The following is a 26,242-nucleotide window of genomic DNA, read 5'->3' as shown; positions in this document are numbered from 1 at the left end:
CTAGGAGACATTTTTCAACTACTCATGAACTGTTTGAAGCCATTAACACTGAGTGGAACAACTCTTACTCTTCCTGTAAAAGATCTCTGCAAGTTGGGGAAGGCTATTCCATGCCAAGTGACTTATTTGTGCAATTCTCCCTAATTTCCTGACCAGTGATTTGTGAAGGCGATTAAATATTTTGTCCTTGTTGGCTTGACCTGTTGTTATTGCCCAGTGGTGTACAATATCCGTCTGTCTTGAATTAAAGCTGCTATGTGGAGCACTGGGTGTGTCCTGCAAAAACCACAAGCCATGTGAAGTGGTGCTTTAGCGGTGTAAAAAATTCACGCCTTAATCAAAAGGCTGACTTCCTCTTTCCGTATCCATAATTGTAATGCAGTGTTTAGTGAAGCAAACGAAAAAAATAAAAAAATAATAATAATTCTGAAATAGATTTACAAAAAACTATTTGCATAAAAGCTGTGTAAGACATTTTGAGACACTCAAAAAAGCTTAATTAAATTAAGGAAAACACATTTTCCAAACAGAATCAAATTGGTTTGAAATGATTTGTTGGAATCTTGTTGTGTGAACTTAAATTACTGTAGCCGTCCGTACTATATAAGTAGGAGTAGAATGGATGACCATATATGCGCTGTAAAAAATTATTTATAAAAAAAGTTCAAATCAAGTTCAAATTTTGAGTTCATTGAAATAATAATAATAATAATAATAATAATTCTTTCCATTTATATAGCGCTTTCTAGACACCCAAAGCGCTTTACATATAAGGGGGAATCTCCTCAACCACCACCAATGTGCAGCATCCACCTGGATGATGCGACGGCAGCCATATTGCGCCAGAACGCTCACCACACACCAGCTGATTGGTGGAGAGGAGACCGAGTGATGAAGCCAATTAATGAAATTAATATTATTAAAAGATTTTGTAAGCATATTGGGTAATTGTGAGTGTTTTATTTCTGATGATGCAGTGAAACATGCCAAAAGTGCTATTTTCATGATTTATCAATTTTTTTATGTGGTTCAGATACAAAAATATTTTGAGTTTCTATTTATTAAACAAATTTCCTTCATTGTATCAACTCAAAGTTTTAATTTCAATAAACTCACAATTTTAAGGCAACCAGGTTACTTACTTTTTTAAGTTAAACCAACAAAAACCAACCAAATTTTTTTACAGTGTGTAGACTGTGGGAACTGTGTCAAACAAATGTATTTTAATAATTTCTATTAAAACAAATAGTCAATGCAACACTTGTTCACATGCTAAGTGTAACATTTGAGCAAGCAAGTAATGATCAAGTGAAAAACTTTTAATCACAGGCATTAGCACAGTTACAACCCATTGAAAACAGCATACAGTTCACATAGGACCCACAGCCTAACCACAAGGTGTACACTTCCTCAAAACTCAACACAAAAAAACATAACTTTTAAATGTCAAATATAACATCAAATTTAAAGGGTTAGTTCACCCAAAAATGAAAATTCCGTTCCAGACCTGTAAGACCTTCGGAACACAAATTAAGATATTTTTGTTGAAATCTTTGTTGAAAATTGTTGACATTTTTGTAGAATGACACTTCCTCTCTCAAGACCCATAAAAGGTACTAAAGCCATTGTTTAAAAGCCCATCTCAATACAGTGGTTCTAACAATAATTCTATAAAGCGATGAGAGGAGTTTTTGTGCACAAAAAAACAACAACTAAATAACGACTTTTATAGTGATGGCCACTTTCAAAACAAAGCTTCCCTAAGCTTCGGAGCATCATGAATCAGTGTATCGAATCAGCCGTTCAGAAAGTCACGTGATTTCAGCAGTTTGGCGGTTTGACACGCGATCTGAATCATGAATCGATACGCTGATTCATTAAGCTTTGAGGCTTCAGGAAGCAGTGTCTTTCAATCGGCTATCACTATATAACTCATTATTTCGTTTTTTTGTGTGTGTTTTTTGCACACTAAAACTATTCTCGTTGCTTCAGAAAAATGATTGTAGAACCACTGGAGTGAGATGGGCTTTGTAACGAAGTCTTTAGTGCCTTTTTTGGGTCTTGAGAGAGGAAATGTCACAATGGAAGCATTTCTGAGCCATCGGATTTCCACACAAATATCTTTGTTTTCCGAAGATGAACAAAGATCTTACAGGTGTTGAACAACATGAGGGTGAGTAATTAATGACAGAATTTTAATTCTTGGGTGAACTAACCCTTTTACTACCCTTTGAACTCATTTACTACAAGTAACCCATTTACTAAAAAAACCATTAAACAGCACCTCATTTCAACATTTACTCTCCTGATCCATCCCTATGCAATGCATGCTGGAAACTAATAAACTGCCTAGTTCAGTCAGCACAACATAAATGACTCATGTAGTCCCAACACAAATGGTTTAGATTAACTAAACATTTTACAAATTGTACATGACATTTAACATGATGACATTTTGTGCAAATGGCAATTAAGTTAAAAAAAATAAGATTTTATGTTGTTTCAGCTTATTTTATTTAAATAAACTGAGCAAATAACTAGAATATTTTTTTGAGAAAATGTATTACTTAACTACAACTACAAATGCAGCATGTAAATCTACACATGCTGGTTGGTAAGGATGGTTCACTGATCTCATGCTGCTGAAAAAAAAGAGATGTGGTTTTGTAAGTTTCAATCAGGCTATTCAGTTTCACTACCCCCTGTGACTCACACCATGTTTGCATGATTGAAATCTGTTTGTTTTTCTTTATTATGACTACAGCCAAACTGCAGTTTGCATACAAAAGAGAGCAGAAAAAGAACAGACACAATAATAGCAGTCAGGTAATCCGATTATTTTTTCTTCTTTTTTTCTTAAAATATATGCAGGACTGGTAGTATTTTAATATTTGACTGCAAACGGTCCGCTTGCTATTGTACGCAATGTGGTAGAGGTTTGATATAACAAGAATGCATTGACTGAGTTGATATTTTTGGCCTATTTTTGGACTACTTCTGTTTTCTGTTTTTCTGCTTTTGTGTTTGCTTTATAATACATCGTTTTCAAGATTCTATGATGATTATAACGTTCAAAAGTACAGCATTTATTGTTAATAGAATTTTGTAAAAGGGATGTAAAAGTCTTCACTATCAATTTTGATTAATGCATCCTTACTGAATAAAAGTATACATATTTTTTAATCTTTCTCTTTTTACAGGATGAGACTTTTGGGAGCAAAGGAGTCCATAGTTCTTTTCATGTTGATTTTAGCTCAAGCCTTTGAGTACTCCATGACAACATGTAAATGTGATCAGCAATATTTTTGCAATTGCTCCTCAGATCATCTCCAACAGGTCCCAAAGGTTCCAGCGAATGCTCTTGGCCTTGACCTATCTTTCAATCAGATTGAGTCTATTGACATGAATGATCTCAGCCCTTATAGTGAGCTGACAACCCTAAACTTGCATAAGAACAAGCTCAGGCTTATAGACAAGGGGGCATTCAAATCTCAAAGTAATCTGAAAGTTCTTGATCTGTCCTTAAACAACCTGAAAAAACTGCTTTCGTCTTGGTTCCATGAGCTAAAATCCCTTCAGCAACTGAACCTTGAAGGAAACCCATACTCCACCTTGGGACCTGCTTCCATCTTCCAGTCTCTCGTTAACTTGAGGACGCTACGATTTGGTAGTCCTTCGCTGAGGAAGGTACACAAGAATGGTTTAGATCAGCTCCCTCATCTGGACGAGATGACATTTATTGGCAGTAATCTGAGGTCGTATGAGAGCGGGAGCTTGAAAGCAGCCCGTCCCATTGGTTTAGTCTCTTTGAGCCTTCAGAATCTGTTTCAGAACGATCCAGAACTTGTCTCTAAGGTTCTTGAAGATGTCTCCCACCCTGAAACTCTGCTAACTATCAAAGATGTCACACTCAGAACAGAAAAATCAGCAAAACCCTTCAACGCAACAAGAGAAGGTGGGACTAAAAGCTTGAGAATCCAAAATAGCACCACAACTGATGAAGCTATGACCTCTCTATTGCAGGTCATGGATAGATCTTCTTTGTTCAATATTGGTCTCATAGATATACATTTAGTTGGTAAAGGGTGGTGGCAGAATGCTTCGTACACGCACTATGAAAACTTACATACGGCCTACATATGTAATCTTGACATCCAAGGGTTCTTTGGATTTAGTAGCATGATCCAGTTGGGATTTCTCCTGGGACATCTCCATAAGGTGTCTATAATCAACAGCACAGTGTTTGTCATTCCTCGGGAAACTACTTGCTTATTGAAAAATCTTGAATACTTGGACCTTAGTCAAAATCTCCTGTCAGACCTGACAATTGAACCGACCTTATTTACAGGCTGTGGCGCTTATCAAAACCTCAACACCCTTAACGTGAGCCAGAACGTATTAAAATCTCTTGAGCTGATGTCTCGGTTGGTAACTAATCTTAAGAGCCTCATATATTTAGACTTAAGTTATAATAGTTTTGTTTCTATGCCAGAAAAGTGTAGCTGGCCAGCAACTCTCAGGTTTCTGAACCTTTCCAGCACAAAGCTACATAGGATGACCACTTGCCTTCCTTCAACCTTGACGGTTCTAGATCTAAGCGAAAATAATCTTATGGCTTTCCACCAAAGATTTCCTCAGCTAACTACACTTATATTGACAGGCAACCGATTTATGAAACTGCCACAAGGGGAATTATTTCCGAGGCTACATTCGCTGCTTATCCAAAGGAATGCCTTGCGGATGTTCAACAGGAGCTCTTTGAGTCAGTTTAAATACCTGCAATACTTGGAGGCGGGTAACAACAATTTTGTGTGCTCCTGCGAGTTTGTTTCTTTCTTCAAACAAGATGTTGACCGTTTCATCACACTACGGGATGGTCGTTCCAATTATGTGTGCGACACTCCATTCACTCTCAGAGGCGAAGCTATTGAAAGTGTCAGACTGTCAATCTTCGAGTGTTATATGATCCCTGCTGTCTCAGTGCTTTGTTCTGTGATTATAATAGTGCTTGGACTTATTGTTGTCACCTGCCATAAGCTTCACATTGTATGGTACCTGCAGATGACTAAAGCATGGATACAAGCCAAACGAAAACCTGCAGTTAGTCGACTGGCCGAAGAGCTCCGCTATGACGCTTTTGTATCCTACAGTCAACATGACGCTGAGTGGGTCGAGGAGATCCTTGTTCCAGAGCTGGAGAGCGCTCAGCCTTCTTTCGCCCTGTGTTTGCACAAACGGGACTTCAGGCCCGGCCGTTGGATCGTGGACAACATCATCGACTCGATTGAAAAGAGTCATAGGACTCTTTTTGTTCTGTCTGAGCACTTTGTTACCAGCGAATGGTGTCGCTACGAGTTGGACTTCTCGCATTTCCGCATAATCGATGAACACAATGATTCTGCTGTCCTAGTACTTCTGGAGCCAATAGAGAAGGAGACCATTCCCAAGCGTTTCTGCAAGCTGCGGAAGATTATGAACTCCAGGACGTATCTGGAGTGGCCCGAGGATGAGGAAAAGAGAAGCGAGTTCTGGAGCAATCTGAGAGCTGCCCTGCAGAGAAATGAATGAATGTTGGTGCCTCGTGAAGGCATATTAGATTTGTGTAATACATACAGCCTGCTCAAAACTCTGACACTGACCAATAAAACTGGCCTATTACACTGGGGGGGAAACCCTAATAAGTAACATTTACTTAATTTTTAAAAAGTAAATTGAAATATGGTATTGATCTAAATCTACCTAAGTAAAATTAACAAAGAATAGTTTGATGATGCAAAGTTTGAGCGCAGCATCTTGGGACATGAGGTCTTCACCTCACAGCCGGTGAAAAATAGGACTCGGGCAGAAATCACGTTAATGCATGCGGTTATTAACGTTACTGTAGTGTAAAGCAGAGCAGGACCGAGTGTTGTGGAGATGAGCACGGCTGCTGGAGCAATTGTTAAATAAATACCCACCCGCTCTTCCATGATTATGAGATAATGCAGCTCTGTTTATCATATTAGATACATTTAAGTGTGTTGAAAATGATGCTATGACGTTACTCCGTGCGTTCACTTGTTCACACTGCTAAGAGTAAAGCGCTCCTGCCAAATAAAACCCGAAAACCGAGGGTAGCGCAGATATGACGCAATTGACAGGCGACTCCATCAAACGCTATGCTGAAACGTCCCGGTCATTGGTTAAAATAGCAATTTTCTCACAATTTACAAATAGTTGGAAACATTTGGGATATTAGGTACTCAACTGAACAAAATATATAACACTGGCCTAGTGGTTTTTGGATATTTTACTGCAAAAATACTACATAGTGCACATTTAAAGTTTGTTGAGTAATTTATGCTTAGTTGACGTTTACTTTGCATTACTACTGTTTTAAGTACATTTTATTCAAACAATATAAGACTGAAATAAGCCATTCAATAATGTTTTACACATTTAATAAAAATAAATAATAGATTAATAATTTAAGTAGGAGTAACATGATTAAATAGGGGTAGGATTACTTTTTATACTAAGGTAACTAAATAAAATGTATTTAGCTTAAATAAATGTGTTTGTTTAAATTTATATTAAATTAGTTGATTGCAACCACTTAAATTAAAACAATTGAGTAACGTCAACAAATCATTTTTTTCAGTGTTAAAGTGTTAATAACTAAGTAACACTAATATAACTCATTAGTATTATATTACTTCATTGACATGCTGAAATAGATATAAATATTAGATAGAAAAAAAAGACACTTACAAATCTTAAATGAAGAAAAAACTATTGAAACTAAAAATACACTGCTGTATAAATATAACATTTATGAAGTTTAAAGCACATTCATTAAAACATCAACATGGATAAGAGGATGCTAAATGCTTAAAATGTATAGAATTTACAGAATTTATTAAGTGACAAAATGCAATGCCTGACAGCTGAGGCTTTAGTTTTTTTTTTTTTTTTTTTTTTAATACAAAAGCAGACAGTCCTGCTTTTACTTCATAAATTGTAACTTGAAAGACTATTTCACATGATGTGATCAGACCACAGTGAATACATGGTTTTAGGAACCAGTTAGCACAACAAACAATAAAATTCCTGTGCGGTTTTTGTGCAACATGAGCTTTGACAATGGGAGGTTATTCAAATGTTTTTAATGTACTGTAATGACTAACTGTTTATCTCAAATATCAGATATGATCAGTTCAGCCATTTTCTGTTACTTAAGGAAATCATTTGGGATTGAATCATAAACGAATGTATATATGAGATTGAGCCTTTGCAGTGAAAGTTATATGATAATAATAATGAAATGTATCTTCTGATGATTTCCTTTTATTCACATCATGATATTTTTATTGAGAAGTTGGGACATTTTGTCATATTTAATGTTCAGCTGTCTTGTGTCAGGCAAGAATTTGCAAAAATTCCTCTTTGCAAAACTGCAACAATTATTATCCTTACAAGTATTTCCACATGGTGGTAAACATGCCTCTCTCCCAACTCTTAATGGTACCTTCACACATATACAGTAGTCACCCATGCCGTTTTCGCTGATGGACCCACATGTCATGACAGATGTTTGCTTTTGCACCTGTCACTAATGAAAATCTGGATGGCCCTTTCATGGATTGAGAACTCAATGTCTGTTTCCCCCCCCCCAAAAAAGGTGAAAGGTGGACTCTAACCGCAGCACACATTTCCTCTGTCTTTTAGACCATCTGAGATTCACCGCAGCATCTCTGCATTGAACAAATGTAGCTTTCTCCTTGCATAACAGAGATTTGAGTTGCAATTCTTAATGCGGTAGTAAACCGTGTTAAGTGACAGCATGCTTTCCAAAGTACTGCCGAACCAATGTGGCTATATTTAACACCGTAGCAGGATGGTTTTTCATGGCAATGCTATCTGAGGGCTTGAAGGACACACACATTCAACAGAGGTCTCCTGCCTGGCCTGAGATTTCTGTAGATTCCCTGAATCCTTTCACAATATTATGTATGGTAGATGGTGAAAGACCTAAATACTTCTTGCTTTGAGAAATGTGATTTGTTTTATTCGTTTGACCATTCTCTCATGAAATTTGGTTTCAAAAAACTGTTTCAAAACTGTTTAAGGATATTCTGTAATCTTTTCACTTTAATTTTGCCTCTGTCCCGACTCCCAACTCTTTTTGGAGTGTGTTGCAGCCATAAAATAAATGTGTTCATATTTACAAAATATAATTAAGTTAGTCAGTGAAAACAATTGTCAGTTAAGTTGCAACCAAAGGTTGAAGAGTACTAACGAATCACAGATTTGTTATTTTTATTGTATTTTACAAAACTAATGTTTTTGGAAATCGGGATGTTAATATGATATTTTCAAATAAATGATTTATATTGATCTTTTTTTTTTATTTAAAGCTGCTAAATAACAGTCTATCAAATGATTGTCTATAGGTTATGGAGAAAACATTTCATATTAGTTCCTTTAACATGTTTTTGTAATATATGTATGTTATTGAAACAATTATACATCAATAAAAACCATGCCATAAAAAGTTCTGAAATTAAGCTTTTCAATTGTACAGTCATTGCTTTTAAGGGTACATGTTTGTGTGTGTGTGTGTGTGTGTGGGGGGGGGGGGGTCTATTATTAAACAATGTGTTTTTCAGATCTCTTTTTCAAGAAATCTCATGATTTACTATCAAAAATGACAGCTTTCAAATAGCATTTTATGGTTTTTGGCGCCATCTTTTGGGTGTTTTAAGATTTTAATTTAAGATGGAGTTTATATTTTGGAGCAACTCATCTCCTAGCCAACCCTCATATCCGATCAGTATAAATACTTGTAAGGTGGTAAAGACCAGATCAGAATGTGTTTCTTTCACTATTTATCTAAGGTTCTCATAAAAAAAATATCTGTTCTCAAAATGAAACCAAAACCAGGGCAAATTTGCAATGATTTGTAAGTGTAGAAATCACAAGATCTCCATCTTGTACCAGTGTGGAGCTCAGCAGATGGTGAATGACTGTATCAAATGCTTTTTTGCCAATTCAAGTGATTCAAAGGAGATGGTGTTAGGACAGTGGTGAAGGTCTTACATATTTCTGTCAAAGAATAAAACTAAGTTTTGACTTAATATTTCACGTTTAAATAATGTATCACAACCTGTGTTCTAATCAGTAAACTCACCTTTTTTACACACAAACATGACATGCCCACACACACACACACACACACACATGTCGTGTTTCCATGTTTTATGGGGACTTTCCATAGGCGTAATGGATTTCATACTGTACAAACTGTACATCCTATCCCCCTACACTGCCCCTAAACCTACCCATCACAGAAAAACATTCTGCATTTTTACTTTTTCAAAAAAACTCCTTCTGTATGATTTATAAGATGTTTTCCTCATGGGGACCTAAAATGTCCCCACGAGGACAAGGATTTCGGATATTGCCATCTTTGTGGGGACATTTTGTCCCCATAACGTAGGGATTACCAGGCCACCCACCCACACACACACACACACACACACACGAACACACACACACACACACACACACACACACACACACGAACACACACACACACACACACACACACACACACACACACACACACACACACACACACACACACACACACACAACACACACACACACACACACACACACACACACACACACACACTTGTCGTGTTTCCATGTTTTATGGGGACTTTACATAGGCGTAATGGATTTCATACTGTACAAACTGTACATCCTATCCCCCTACACTGCCCCTGCCCCTAAACCTACCCATCACAGGAGACATTCTGCATTTTTACTTTCTCAAAAAAACTCCTTCTGTGTGATTTATAAGATGTTTTCCTCATGGGGACCTAAAAATGTCCCCACAAGGACAAGGATTTCGGATATTGCCATCTTTGTGGGGACATTTTGTCCCCATAACGTAGGGATTACCAGGTCTCTCTCACATACACACACACACACACACACACACACACACACACACACACACACACACACACACACACACACACACACACACACACACACACACACACACACACACATATTGGATCTCTGACTCAAATCAAGTGATAACTAGACTCAGTAACCTCTGTTTTTCCTTTTAAGGATTACTCTCTTGTTATAGCATCTGCTTAGTGGCAGATTTGATGTAGATGAGAAGAGGAACTTGTTACCACAATGAAAGAAGTGGGAGGTCACAACTGTTCCTCTCATTCAGTCATTTTATGTTTTGCTCTCGAACATTAATTGCAAGGACGGTCCTTGCAGTCATTGACTGTAGGTTAAGTATCTTACTCAAGGGAACAATGGTGATTTTACTGAGCTTTTATTCATAAATCACTATAGGGATTGAATCAGTTCGGATCATACACTGTAAAAAAAATTGTGGTGCTTTTTGTTGGTTTAACTGAAAAAAGTAAGTAACCTCGTTGCCTTAAAATTTTGAGTTTATTGAAATTAAAAATTTGAGTTGATACAATGAAGGAAATTAGTTTAATAAATAGAAACTCAAAATATTTTTGTATCTGAACCACATAAAAAATTTAATAAATCTTGAAAATAGCACAATTTGGCATGTTTCACTGCGTCATCAGAAATAACACACACATTATTACTAAATATGCTTACAAAATCTTTTAATAATCTTTTAATAAAGGTTGTCGAATCTCAAAAAATGTTCATTGTATTAACTCAAAATTTTAAGTTCAATGAACTCAAAATTTTAAGGCAACCAGGTAACTTTTTTTCGAAATAATTTTTTACAGTGTAGACCTCTCGGCTTCCACCACAATGTTTGCATCAAATGCTGCTGGAAAGAGATCTGAAAAATTATATTCTTATGTGTCATACTTCTTTAGAAAGAATTTAAGTGAACATAAAAGTACTTGGTCTAAGAAAAACAAACAAAGTCATTAGTTTAAAAACCAAATGAATACCAAATGTCCTCAGGCATGAAAATGACTACTTGTGTAAAACAGATAATACTGGTATGAGTGCCAAAAGTTTTCAAAAAACATTTCTCACTACATAACACAGTTAAAAAGAAAAGATACTTGAGCTGCCATTTGGGGCTCATTAGATTGCTGCACTGAACCATTTGGAGAGCCCTTTCAAACAAGACTATCTTTGAATAACTTATAGGGTTTCCTAAGATTTCATCATGACTTCAGAATCCTAAAGCTGAAGCTTCATGCACAATGGAATCCTTAATTTCCTCAAGAAGTTAAAAGACAGTCTGCCGGTCCATCATAAGGGGAAGGGTTTTTGAGGCACCTATAATGTATACACTGAAGTTTCTTGACTTCTTAAATAGTTAGTTCGCCCAAAAATGAAATTTCTGTCATTAATCACTCACCCTCATGTCTTTTGAAACTTAAGGCCTTTGTTCATCTTCGGAACACAGATTAAGATATTTTTAATGAAGGTCTCTGATGCGCCGTGGTGCTCACGTGAACAGCGTCGGCAAATGTTAACGCTTGACTGTATTTACCACATCAACAGCATAGGAGACTGACACAGATGAGAAGAGGTTGTTGAATAAAGCCATTATTTTTGTTTTGTTTTGTTTTTTGCACAAAAAGTATTCTCATCACTTCATAAAATTAAGGTTGAACCACTGCAGTCACATGGACTATTTTAATGATGTCTTTCCTACCATTCTGGCCATTGAAAGTGGTAATTAAAGAGCTGTCTAAGAGTCAGAGAGCTCTCAGATTTCAACAAAATATCTGTATTTGTGTTCTCTTACAGATTTGGAACAACATTAGAGTAATTAATGACAGGATTTAAGTATTTTCACACACTGCACTGTAAAAGGTGATCAGTTGACCTAACTTTAAAAAAGGTAGGAAACCTTGTGTGTAATTGAAAAAAATAAGTTATGTGGAATTGTCAAGTCTTTTTCTATTACACATGGTGTATTACTTTAAAATGAAAGCATTGGGTTTCCTCACTTTATTAAGCTAACTGATCACTTTCTACAGAGCTGTTAGGACAACATGTTTTTACATTATAAGTTAACTCAATTATTTTAAGTCTATTTATTGTAATTTAAGTTGCAATGACCTGAACATCCAAGTTGATAAAAATTTAAGGCAGCAATTTTTTTTAAAAATATATATATATTTTTTTTACAGTGCAGTTTTTGTAATATCTTAAACTATAGAACTGTGAATTATTGTGGTATTAATTGTTAATATATAACAGAACTCCAGTTGGTGATTCTCGTGCTTTAATATACAACACTCACAAAAAAGTTGAAAAGTTTTGACCAGACTGGGAGAGTTGTAACTTTACTTTCACATCTTCTTCTTTTGAACCCACAAATATTGCACAAAATGGGACAGTATATGCACTTATGCAGACATCTGACATAATTGAAAAGTGACTAATGTGCATTCACACACTATGTGTAATGCTTTAGAGTTAGTCTAGGTTTTATGTCTTAGTTGTATATTTGTTTTCTATTTCTGTTGCTGTTTTGAATTCAATATCTCCTAGACAGCATTTCAAATGAAAATGAAATGAGGGACAATTTACTTGTAGGTCTGAAAACAGCTACTCTACTCAAGAGCAATTGCATTTAGACCTACAAGTAAATTTGATTATTCCAATAAATTAATCCACAACATTGTGGATATCCATGCTTTAATCAAGTGTCCATGCTTTAGTGTTACAGCTCAATCTAGTAGTGGTATTATAACAACAACAGTGCTTATTGTATACTTGCCATTAATTTACACAATTTTGGGATGAGCAGAAGAATTTAAAAACACATTTACATTTATGCATTTGGCAAAAGATTTCATCCAAAGGTCGGCACGATATCATTTCGTGCTTTCCATGACCTTGAGGTTGCTCTGTAGGAATGTTTAAAACATTTAGTAAAAGATTTCTGCCAGAATACTAGTTGTTTTTACTGTACTACACTGGATACAAAATAAATATAAAGAGCTGACAGCTGAAAAATACTTAAATGATTTCAAGTTTACTGAAACAAACTCTTCAGTACAATTCCATAGAGGTACAATTCCATTAGGGAAATTATTGCCTATATATTAACGCCAATTGATAACAAAAATAAGAAATCCACATGTTAGTTCAGGGACGTCTGGGAATGGCAGACTTTAATTTTTATTTTATTTTATTTTTATGAAGTGTTGCATAAGTATTGGTAATTTATGGGAACTCCTTCAGTGGGTGTAGAAAGCTTTCCAGAAAGCTTTCCCAGCGTTATGTTTTTTATGGCTAATGGGAATAACTAATTACCACAATTCCAATGCAATAGCTACACATATTTAAGCATCTTGGCAGAAAGCTACCGTTACCATGATAAATGCGCCAAATCAACAAGTGCTGTGCATCTGGCGCTCGATCACACACTCACAATTATTGACAGGTTCCACGGAAATTATTTTTAAACAGGTTTCTCAATCAGGACCCATGACAAAGTGTTCTCTCAACCGCAATAGTCATTCAAAACGTCTGCTAGAAGGGGGCGTGGTTACAGTATCACTGAAGCACCGCTGCCCGCGCGCTCCACCACCACAACAGTCAGCTGGGGAGAGGCAGGCGTGTGCGCGCGCGCGTGCCGACCAACCGGGAAGCGAAGCGCGAGCTGAGCAAGAGCCCGTCCAACGGCGCAGGCTACAAGTCGAGGAGATTTCTACCCACTACATCCATTCCGTCCCCATCATGGCCGACCCAGCGGCTGCTGAGGGCGAGGGGGGCGCGCGAGGCTTCGCCAGGCAGGGCGCGCTGAGGCAGAAGAACGTGCACGAAGTGAAGAACCACAAGTTCATCGCGCGCTTCTTCAAGCAACCGACCTTCTGCAGCCACTGCACCGACTTCATCTGGTGAGTATGCTGGAGGACGTTGAGCTGTTTTTGTATACCCGCACGGCTGCGAAGGGCACAGGTGACTCACTTGATGCTCGTGAAAGGAAAAACACCAAAGCGTTTGAATGCTCTCAGACATCCGCAGTGGTGTCAACACTGAACAAAGACGCCGAGTGCAGACGGAAAAGACAAGCGCTTCGCGCAACGAGTCCAACGCTATGCTGCACCTCTACAATATATGTCAGTGCACTTGTATGTTTGCGCATTTGTGTAATTTATAGCACATTTATTTAGGCTCTTCTATTACTTTAGTATGGATACATGTTAAAGTGTTTATCACGAGAATGAAATTCCTCATGCTATGATTAAGCCATCATCATCATCATCCTAGAGATGGATTTGGCGATTTTGCGGAATATGGCGTGCGCCTGCGCGTCTTGCCTCTGCACGCAGAGGAATGCGTCCAGATTTGGTTTCTGTGCTGTAATCTCACACAGTCTCGCCTCTTTTGCAGGGGTTTCGGCAAGCAAGGCTTCCAGTGTCAAGGTAAGACTCTGGCCCCCTATAGAGAAATTTGAGTCTTCTACATTTTCAGTGACTGCAACTGTTTATGTTCTGTTACATTACTGCTGCTTTCATTTTTAAGGCTAGCAGTGTGTCAAACATGAGTTCATGGTGCTTTCATTTCATTTGCGTGTGTTTGAGGAAGAAATACAGAGAAGCTTTTTTGGTTTCTGGTGGTGGGTTGAAGAAATTACTAGTGACAGTACAGTGTAGCTGTACTCCAGGAGGGGAGGTTGGGGTTAGTTGTCACTACAGCACAAATTCATCTCATACATAACTATTTTACATTCAGTTTACAATTGGTTCCTATGAATTCATAAAATTTAATTTCTACAATTTCAGCACAATCTGACAGTTAAGTTTAAGGGTGGAATATATTTGTACAAAATCATATGAACTACAAATTCATTCAGAAATAGTAACGTTTTCTCATGAGATTTGCTTGTCACAGCTTTTACGCCTATAAATATTTCCTAGGATACCGGTAGTTTAATTCTGTATAGGCTCTTGCCTTGAAGTTTTCGCTACAAACGGTGTTGTGCAATTACACCATTATATGAGGAAATGCTGCGAGAGAAAACCATGTGTAGTTGAATTTAGTGTTAGCATTTGGTGTCATTGAGTACAGCGCTTGGTGTCAACTTCCCTGTGAACATTCAGATATGAAATACAATATTGGGGCATTGTTGCCACGATTGTCAAAGCCTGAACTGCCATTATACTGGCATTTGGCAGCATTGTCTTGAACACATCACCTCCTACTCAGATCATTAATGGGCTGTTAAAAATGCATCATCCGCAAATACTTACTAAGACACTGAATAGTTGCGGAAACAAGGGCTAGTTGTCACACATTTTACAACAATGAACTTTTCTTATTGATTAAAATGACACAAACTTATTTCAGCCAAACAACAAACACCAGCTAGTACTGTGTAATGAACTGCTTTGTACACATGGGTGAAACTAAATAAGATCCAGAGGATTTAGACCAATCAAATATGATTTAATTGGGGACTATAGGCAATTAGCTTCAAGGTAATTAATGAATGAAGATACCCCACCACTGCACACATCTTTTAGAAAAAGGGGGAAAAAAAGAAACCTGAAATCCTGCTGTGGGTTTTCTCCATTTAGTGTATGAAAATGTGTACTTTCAGCAAATTATTCAGTTAAAATCTAAGGTAAAACTTTCTAAAATGATCCAAATTCTAAATGTTCAAATTGTCCTATGATGATCGGTAAGGATCTCACCGGTTTGTGGCTCATTTTATGAATAATTTTTGATATTTAAGCTCAGATCTTAGTAGTGACAGTTCTATTAAACATTACACCACAATTAATACACTGAAATTGTCATCTGCGTTGCTTTAGCACAATGAGTTCTGTACAAATGGCCTGCTTGGCTTGTCTGCGGAGATAACGCCTCGTTTCCATGTTTCCTGCCTCCACATGGTCTCCAACAAATTCTAAATTTATGGAATTGATTAGCATAAATTATCACACTCAGGGAGACATCTCTCTTGCATGGCTCTTCATATTTGCAGTCTCCAATGTTGAGGACCAAAGTGAATTTGTTTATTAGTTTTTTACTTGGGCAAAGTCATTTCTTAATTTTCTGATAGTTCATCACAGCTTGTCAACAATAAATCTGTTTTATGCCATCTCATGCCATTTTGTAAAGTACATTTGGCATTATACCAATATTACATATTTGCTGTATTGCATAGCCATACAAAAACTGCATTCATTTTGGTCGTTTTATGTTTACCAAGCAAAAGGCCATATTCGCTGTGTTGATATATTTATAGTACTCTGTGAGGGCCAGCCAGGGCTGTTGCTGATGCAGCGATATGTTAATAGTCAATGTTGATCATTTACTTTGTGGACACATACACAGTCACACATATAAATTCAGCTGTAAAAGAAATACAAAGCATAGATCTGGCCTCATCTTGTTAATGTTCCTTCTATGCACATGTGCAGATTGAGCAGAGTGAGATAGAACAGCTTGCACTTTTCCTTGTGCCAAAAATACATTTCTCTATTCACGCAAGACTCATTATCAATCATTTAGTTGTTCATGTGGGCATTTAGTTGATTTTTAGATACACTGTGAAATCAAATTTTGCTGCCTGTTAGCTTGGAGACCAACCATTATAGTGTACTCCTAAAAACTCACCAAATCAATATTTTTATTCGGAAAAACATCAAGAAATGGACAGAAAACAATGTTTGTCTAGTGATTTAATGGGTTATTTAAATCAGCACTAGGTAACTTTTGCTCTCGGGGTCCCCCTACAGTTGGGAAACAGTACCTCTACTACTGTCGTAAACTCTGTCATCCTACATCAGGGGATGCGCTCGTGCATTTGTTGACATGAAAACCATGATAGCCCTGAGTGATGCGCGGGTCGTCTCATAACCCGCAGACCCCGGGTGAAATCCGCGGGTCGGGTTGGAGCGGGTAAAAAAATGGTCAATTTATTTGCAGGGCGGGTCATTAAAAACTAAAATTAAAATCTGTGTATGTTGCATGCAATTCCCTATAGCCTATATTAAATATTTGGGAATATCTATTTCATATTTGATTAGGTTCTTTGATAAGGTTACAATACGACGGCCGTAGCAATGTAACTTAAGTGATGTCCCCAAACCTTTGGCGTCACATGACTCGTCACGAAAGCGGCTAGCCAATCAGCTCCTGCCAGCCAGCTGAGCGAGTCAAAGATAATTGAGTTTAGTGAGTGGGAGAATGATAGTGAAGAAATTGCCGAGAGAGAGAGACGGGGTTCATGCTTTGTAAATGTTAAAAATGTTTATCATTATCTTTTTATTAGTGTGACCTGATTTATCGTTCATATTTGTTTACAGGGCAATGTTTCCAAGCACTTTCAGGCTTAAAGGCAGTTTTCATGGTCAGTTTTTAATGGTCGTGGGTGGGGGCGGGGCAGGTTGTAAATATATATGCAGTGGTGCGGGCCGGGCTGGGGCGGGCCAAATAATTTCATAAAAGCGGGACCCACGGGTTGGAAAAAAAGCCGACCCGCACATCACTACCGGAGTTCCTACACTACAGGAGTTCACATGCAGTTGTTCTGCTTGCATCGCGTGTGAAATGTCTTCATCCCAGTTATATGTTTTTAGCATGTCATATGAATATAATTTTATGGATTTTTATTTATTTATTCAAAAGCCAAAAGATGCTCACGTTTACAAGCCAGCGTCATTATAGTAGCCTAGTCTATTGGTTACTGTTTTACGGAATCTATATGATACTTCAATTCAATGTTTGAGTGGTAGGTAATAATAACCATATATCGTCAATATCATATATCAATATCAATATCAAGCTACCATAGATGAATCTGCAAATTTGAAAAATCGATTTGCATTATAGCTTGAGGCAAGACAAATAAACAAATATCACAGACATGTTAGGTATCCTAAAATATGATATGATTTTGTACGTCTTATGTATTTACTTGTGTTTATGTGGGGGTGGTGGTGGAAGTGACGTATATGCCGTAAAGCAGTCGAATTTTGTAGTTCTTTTTGTTCTCGGGTTACTACCCAAAACCCGTAGCCTAGAAATCTAGACGCACCTTAGCGGCAGCAAATCTAATCTGCCCGCGAGTGTCGTCTAGCAACTCTCAATACCCTTCTCCGCTGTAAACGCCAAACTATTGCCAGGCCAATCACATCGTGTATAGAGTCGGTGGGCGGGGCAATAATGACGACAGCCGAGTTGCGTAGAGTTCTAGTAAACTCAGAAACTGGCAAACGGCGGTCTTTCGAATCAGCTTTGACCACGACTCTGGAAGACTTGGAGTTGAGCTTTTCTCTGAGAAAAGAACAAAGAACGGCACTGAAGTCATTCTTAAAAAGGGAAGATGTGTTCGGAGTTTTGCTGACCGGATACGGCGAATGTTTAATCTGTCAACAAGCTCTGCTTCACCTTCATTGCTCGGGTTGGTTGTAGCGATTATCCTATCTCGTGCAGAGGGAGTTTGAAAGACAACCGTTTATCCCGCCCATCAGAGCCCTGTCAATGGTGAGTTTCCAAACCAAACATCTTGATGTGGGTCTGGCTTGTCAGGCTACAAAACCCGCAGTTTAAAAGTACAATTAAAAATTATACAGACCCCATCAGGCTATGGCAGACGTGTCATTCAACCTCGAATCGATGTATCATCACAAGAGTCTTGAAAATGTATTATGAAGGTTGAAAAGTTACCTAGTGCTGATTTAAATTCATAATGCAAATGCTAACAGGTAAAATGTACATAAGAGATAAACATAAGATTCATGCTCCATCTCTCAAAATATTTAATTTATTTTTGCATTTGTAAGGAGTGAAAAATAGAAGGTAAGAGAGGAGGTCAGAGCTGTTTGTCCCTGACCTGCTTCAGTAACAAAGGGATGTGTTTGATACCAGCACAACAGCTATTTTTACCATTTCATTTAACTGGCAAATACTTGCAGACTGAGACTCCAGTAAAGAGAGAAAGAGAGGGAGAGAATGCAAACAAGAGGTTGAATTGAAAGCTACTGTTCATTTAACCAAGGCATGCTTGACATGCTTTTATTAATGCCTTTTATTACAGCTGCAGCCAAATACAATGCTTTTTTAAATAATGGCAGCACATTAATTCATTCATTATAACATCATTGATCTTTTTTTACCGCTGCAAAACGTGTACTTATGTGCACCTACATATATGCAAATCTGTAAACCCAGGTTCATATTAAATTACATAGACATGAGCATGATGGAACCATGCCAAAATGTCATGTTAGAAAAAAAGAACAGTTGCTGTCATTGTTATTCATTTAAGTTATCAATCCAATACTTATCTTTTATATGCAAGTTTGGGGTTTGAAAATATGCATATACTTTGAGTAGAGTAAAAAGCTGTCTTCTATGTAAATGATCCGTTAGCAAAAAACAAGTGCAAGCTAAAACCAAAAAAGTTGGGCAATCAGAAACATTAGGTCTTTATTGCCATCCCATGAAGTCCCTGTGATGTTATAGTAACTTCTGAAAAATATTACCACTAGACAGACAATGATTATGAAGTAAACAGTAACATTATAATAAATACATGTGCACAACTAATGTGACACTGGATGCAATGTTTGGAAATGTTATGATAGCAACTACATGGACACTAAGATTGCTTTAAAGGGACAGACAAACTGATAGCAGGTCTTTGCTACACAACCCTGTCATCACTGACTGCATGAATCTTCTGTAATCACAGCTGTATTGACTGGAGGGCAATAATTGAACGCGAAGATATAATTAATAAGGACCCTGACTTTAATTAAGATGCATGTAGCTGTGGGATTTAAGAGATTCCATAATGAATGTGTGTAAAGTCCTATTTTTGCCTATTTCTGAATGCTGTTTACATACACTGTAATTCTTTTTATTGGTAGTGATTGCTATTGGACAAGAATCACAAGATATTTTAATAAACCACTAACCCTAAAGTTAGAGGTTCTTAATACATTTTAAAGGGTTAGTTCACCCAAAAATGAAAATTATTTCATTAATTACTCACCCTTATGTCGTTGGACACCCGTAAGACCTTCGTTCATCTTCGGAACACAAATGAAGATATATTTGTTGAAAGCTGATGGCTGAGAAAGGCTTCAGAAAGGCCTCCAATGGCATTCAGTACATGTCCACTGACCCACTCACAAGACCCATAAAGACACTAAAGACAACATTACAAAGTCCATCTCACTGCAGTGGCTGTACAATAATTTTACAAGGCGAAGAAAATAGTTATTGTGCGCACAAAAATCAAAATAAAGACTTAATTCACCAAGTTATTGACGTGAACTCGACGCATGTGTGAGAATATGATGTTCAGATACATGACCCAGAAGAGGAGAAGCGCCGCTATCACGTGAGTTCACGTCCGAGACCTACATGGAAGACAATAACTTGGCGGATAAAGTCATCATTTAGATTTTTTTTGTGTGCACAAAAACTATTCTTGTCGCTTCCTAAAATTATTGTACAGCCACTATAGTGAGATGGACTTTGTAATGCCGTCTTTAGTGCCTTTATGGGTCTTGTGAGTGGGTCAGTGGGAATGTACTGAATGCCAATGGAGGCTTTTTGAAGCCTTTCTCAGCCACCAGCTTTCAACAAATATATCTTCATTTGTGTTCCGAAGATAAACGAGGGTCTTACGGGTGTCCAACGACATGAGGGTGAGTAATTAATGAAATAATTTTCATTTTTGGGTTAGCTAACCCTTTAAATATGAGTTTAAAGTAGGCATATATTTCATCACATCTTCAAATGAAATGTATGCAAAGAACGCACATAGCCTACAACCGTACGTCTGATCACGACAGCAAGGACACCATAGACGGAAGACAATGATGTAAGTTAATAAACAGACTGAAAATTAAAGGGTTAGTTCACCCAAAAATGAAATTGATGTCATTAATGACTCACCCTAATGTCGTTCCCCACCCATAACCTCCGTTCATCTTCAGAACAGTTTAAGATATTTTATATTTAGTCCGAGAGTGTATCTAAGTGTATGCACACTATACTGTCCATGTCCAGAAAGGGAATAAAAAAACATCATCAAAGTAGTCCATATGTGACATCAGTGGGTTAATTAGAATCTCTTGAAGCATCGAAAATACATTTTGGTCCAAAAATAACAAAAACTACGACTTTATTCAGCATTGTCTTCTCTTCCGTGTTTGTTTTCAAACCTCAAATAAAGATTCAAACATGAATCAACTTATTGATTCGCCAATGTCACGTGATTTTAGCAGTTTGACACGCGATCCAAATCATGGATGAATCAATAGCTGATTCATGACCATTTGAATCTTTATTTGAGATTTGAAAACAAACGCGGAAAAACGTGTTTTTATATGTGATGGTATTGCATTGTTATAGATCGTTTTGCTTATGTGTACGTGTCTATCAGAACATACATTTAGCACGCTGGACTATGTCTGGAGACATGTAGGGCCAGGGCTCACAAAGCCCGGCAGGCCAATGAATCTTATAATATTCTGTTCTTGATCTGTGCTGTTGTCTCTCTCAAGTCTCATTTGAACTTGACATTTGAAGGGCAGTTCGCGCTTATATCGACCAATCGTGTAGGCTATGTGTAATATAAAAATAATAGTCCAATCAATCGCAGGTAGATTAGAAATAAATCATTGTTTGTTTGATAAAGACATTTACGAGCCCTGTGATCGAGAAAATCATTCTGGTTGCTGCTTCTCCCTCAATCTCTCCTCTCCCTTAAGCTCATTAAATATGCAAATCTTATCCAATCCTTGCCGTTGGCGTTATCAAAGTACAGTCTATCACTGTACTTCAGTGATACAAAGATTGAACTCTTTGCCCTGAATGGCAAGTGACATGTCTGGATGAAACAGGCATCGCTCATCACCTGATCAATATCATCCTTACATTGAAGCATGTTGATGGTGGCAGCCAAGATAACAAAGGAGAGGCTATGGGTCAACTCTGTGAATGTCCTTGAGTGGCCCAGCCAGAGCCCAGACTTGAACCCAATTGAAAATCTCTGAAGAGATCTGAAAATGGCTGTGCACCGATGCTCCCCATCCAACCTGATGGAGCTTAAGAGGTCCTGCAAAAAAGAAAAAATGGGAGAAACTGCCCAAAAATAGGTGTGCCACACTTATAGCATCAGACTCAAAAAGACTTGAGGCTGTAATTGGTGCCAAAGCTGCTTCAACAAAGTATTGAGCAAAGACTACAGAGTTATGTATGTGATTTTTGTTTTATTATTTTTAATACATTTGCAAAGATTTCAAACAAACTTCTTCCACATTGTCATTAGGGGGTATTGTTTGTAGAGTTGAGGGATTTTTTATTTTATTTAATCTATTTTTGAATAAGGCGGTAACATAACAAAATGTGGAAAAACAGAAGCGCTGTGAATTCTTTCCCGGAAGCACTGTACATAACCACTGCAATAATGATCCGATTAATGTCCAATGTAAAATCTCTCTTAAATAAAAAACAGTTTCTAAATGATCAACTTACATTGTCCTGCCAGCAGCATGATAAACAAACCTGTTATGTAAATATTGAATATATTATATGCCGAAAACAATACTAGAGTACTCCGAACTAGTTTAAATCACTGAAGCTGTCAGTGCAAGTTTACGATGTTTGAGCTCACTGCCTGCGTGAGCAGAGTTATGGACTTTGAAAGTTTCCATTATAATCAATGAAGCTGTCTGCATTGCAATACATTTTTAACTCTGCATTCTTGTTGCTGATATTTTGTGTGTGTCACGAACTCAAGACTCTTTGGTATGCTTCTGGTGTCAGGTGATGTTTCTTTAGTACTTGTTTTCACGTACCAGTGCAAACACTATTTATTGATTTATTTGTGCAGCTCTACTAGTATTTCATGTACTCACACAATCTGTTAATGCTCAGATCTACCTAAGTTGGCTTGCTTCTACCAAACAACATTTATGTTGTTAATTTATGTTGTTAATTTGCACCAACATACAATAGTTTGGTTTGATTTGATTGAATCCATAGCCATTGACGTCAACAAGAAAGGATATGGGAAGCATTTCTCTTGTCTTTTTGAACTTTGCCTATTTATTTCTTATATCCTAACAATGCATAAATATATAAGCATTCTATTATTTTCATTTAGCATTGTATTGTCAGAGTGGAGCTCCAACCTACTTTTGGGTCATGACACACATTGAACTTGCATTGAAGGAGTGATCTGAGAACATCGACCATTTGAAAAACACCCTCTAGCAAACACATAAGCACAATGTTCATTCTCTTTAGTTGACTTTACTTTGTTTTATTTAAACACAGGGTCCATGTATTCCAAGAAGCTCGTGAGCAGTCTAAGGTCAATTGACAAACTTGAGGCTGCAATGGTGTTCATGATTTTCTTGGTGGTGACCATACACCTAGTTAGTCTGCCTATGCAAGACCATCTGCTCTTTCACTGCTATACAATATTTTAGGGTTTGGATGAACTTGAAAACTTTTAAATTCATGCAGGTTCAAACTTGCTTAGCTACCGAAGAAAACATTTCAAAGACGTCATGGCTGAAAAGTGTGTCTTATCATAACAGTACACAAATGCGTAGGTGTGACCTGGCTAAGCTATGTCACTTAAGTTGTCTCTGGTTAAGATGAAAGATTGAGAAAACGAATTATATTGCAAGATGTGTGTAACATAGGACAGTACTAGAAATTGAAGTTCTATAAAAAGTTTTTCAAGTTTAAAAAAAAGAAAAGAAAAATATATTATCCCTTAATTTACTCACCCTCAAGCCATCATAGGTGAAAATGGCCGAACACAAACCAAATTATATTAAATAATATTACCCTTCTCAGCTTTGTAATGGCATTGAATAGCATTTTTGAAGCTCCAAGAAGTGCATCCATTCATCATAAAAGTAATCCATAACACTCCAGTTGGTTAATATGTATATTTTCATACAAAAACCCATTGCTTATTTAAGAAGGCATTTATTAACCCACTGGAGTCACATTAATTATTTTTTATAATGGATGGATGCGCTTTTTTGTAGTTTAAAAAAAACTTGAGCACTATTCAATGCCATTACAAAGCTGAGAAGAGCCAGGATATTATTTCATATAATCTGTTCGGCTGAAAAAATTAAGTCATATACACCTAGGATAGCTTGAGGGTGAGTAAGTTATGGGACAATTTAATTTAAAATTTTGGGTGAATTCCTTTAAGGCCCTTTTTACAGGGCTTATAATAGCAATAACTATATTCATATCCACACCAAAGCACATACTAAGCATGCACTGCAGTTTTGTCGTTTGCCACTTAAAATAGTCAAGCTCATGGATTCTGATTGACTGTGAAGGTCTTTATCATCATCAGCTAAAATAATGTTCTGAAAGTGATTCCAACAATATCTTTAGTCTGTGTTGTTATTGTTATAGTTGTGATGAGGATTTGTGATGCTATTCATTTAAGGCAGTGGCAATAAATGCTATTTACAGTGAGTGCAATTAACGATGGGTGCTATTTACAAATAGCAGCATTTTCTTAGCAATATGTTATTTACACCAAGTGAAAAAGACGACCCACTATTATGCTATTCATAAATAGTGGCAGCTATTTGTACCTCAGTGGTGTTGTACATTACATGGTATGAAATAATAACTGTAAATTATTATATGTATTAATATTTTTAAATGGATGCCAACGTATTGGGACAATAAAGCCCTCCCTACAGACCTAACACTTTATTATTAAACACACGTTAGACACTTTATATCCCTTTTTGAATATTTTCTTTATTTTTATTGAAAATAAATGCCTTTTCCAATCTGATGTGTGATGGGAAAAGGGAGTAAAGCGAGTTCGACAAATGGTAGATTTGAACTTGCGTCAACTTTGTTGCACGCCTTACCCCTACACTATTGCTACTGTAAACACCCTGTTCATACTCTACATGCTCCCCCTTGGCCGTCTCATCAACCGGCATGGGATTTCTTTTCACTGCTATGCTGATGACACTCAACTTTACTTTAGGACAAGTTCATCTCCCTCTGCTGACCTCACACCATCCACTTTGATCACTTGCCTGGATGAGATAAAGGCGTGGATGAAGCAAAACTTTCTGCAGCTAAACAGCTCCAAAACTGAAGCTATCCTAGTCGGCACTCCACTTCAGGTCCAGAAGTCCGTTATCACCAGCATTGCTTTCTCTGATCAGGTCATTCCTCTTTCCACTTCAGTCACGAATCTGGGGGTCAGAATGGAATCACAGCTTACTTTTGAAGCGCACATCAAACACCTGTGTAAGACCTCCTTCTTCCACCTCAGAAACATTGCCAAACTTCGTCCCATTCTATCACTGGCTGATGCGGAGAAGCTTGTCCATGCCTTTATCTCCTCCAGGCTGGACTACTGCAATGCGCTCCTTATTGGCATCCCTAGCAAAAATCTCCAGAGGCTGCAGTGTATTCAGAACAGCGCTGCTAGGATCCTCATGAGGGTGCGCAAATACGACCATATCACCCCCATTCTAAAATCACTCCACTGGCTTCCTGTGTCGTTCAGGATCGAGTACAAGATCTCTCTCCTTACCCACCAGTGCATCCATGGTGATGCTCCCTCCTATCTCAAGGAACTCCTCACCACACAAACAGCCACTCGTAACCTCCGCTCTGTTTCCCTGTATCGCCTCAAAACTCCCACAGCCAATCTCCATACTATGGGGGATCGGGCATTCTGCTCTTCAGCCCCCAGTCTGTGGAATGCTCTCCCTGACCACCTGCGGACTCCACAGACTATAGATACTTTTAAGCGTGGTCTTAAAACCCACCTTTTTAGCAGAGCTTTTAATTGACTTTTAATTGACTTGCTACTTGTTTAATTTATTTTATTTTATTTTTCGGTTTTATTTATTTATTGTTGTTGATTGTTTTGTTTTTGTTTTTAAATTCTGTAGCACTTTGAGATTTTGTTTAATATAAAGTGCATTATAAATAAAATTTATTATTATTATTATTATTAAACAATCCGGCATCTTCCTTAATTTGAAGTCAGTGCGGAGTTAGTGTAAATGGCATCTGCCAGCCAAATCTTTTCTTAAATTCAAAAATCAAATTGTTATTTTTATAGTTATCATCCTTAGTGTGAACAGGCCTTTAAACTGAGGCAGACTATAAACTTGACATTTAGTGGAGAGAACCGTTCCACCCTCTTTAACCCTTAAGTCTTGTTGCTAGGCAACAACTGACAAATTAGAGAGGGAATGTCCTGGAATGCTTCTCT

The 26,242-nt window shown here is 37.4% G+C and overlaps 2 protein-coding genes across 3 annotated transcripts in view; both read left to right on the top strand.

Annotated features, from left to right (window-relative positions):
* Positions 1 to 2,733: 2,733 nt before the first annotated feature.
* Positions 2,734 to 8,515, top strand: tlr2 (toll-like receptor 2). The gene is given in 3 exon segments (XM_067442121.1): positions 2,734 to 2,793; positions 2,795 to 2,826; positions 3,201 to 8,515. Coding segments are annotated over 3 exon segments (2,439 nt in total). The 5' UTR covers positions 2,734 to 2,754; the 3' UTR covers positions 5,569 to 8,515.
* Positions 8,516 to 13,446: 4,931 nt separating this feature from the next.
* Positions 13,447 to 26,242, top strand: part of prkcba (protein kinase C, beta a) — a 44,146-nt gene continuing 31,350 nt past the window's right edge. For both annotated transcript variants that reach the window (XM_067442120.1, XM_067442119.1), the window contains exons 1-2: positions 13,447 to 13,874; positions 14,371 to 14,402. In XM_067442120.1, coding sequence (XP_067298221.1) covers positions 13,462 to 13,874; positions 14,371 to 14,402 — 445 coding nt within the window. In that variant the 5' untranslated portion in view covers positions 13,447 to 13,461. The remainder of the gene's footprint in view (positions 13,875 to 14,370; positions 14,403 to 26,242) is intronic.

This window comes from Pseudorasbora parva, chromosome 4, assembly GCF_024679245.1.
Source record: "Pseudorasbora parva isolate DD20220531a chromosome 4, ASM2467924v1, whole genome shotgun sequence".
Lineage (NCBI taxonomy): Eukaryota > Metazoa > Chordata > Actinopteri > Cypriniformes > Gobionidae > Pseudorasbora > Pseudorasbora parva.
The sequence above is the reverse complement of the archived record's forward strand: the minus strand, read 5'-3'. Positions and strand labels throughout refer to the sequence as shown.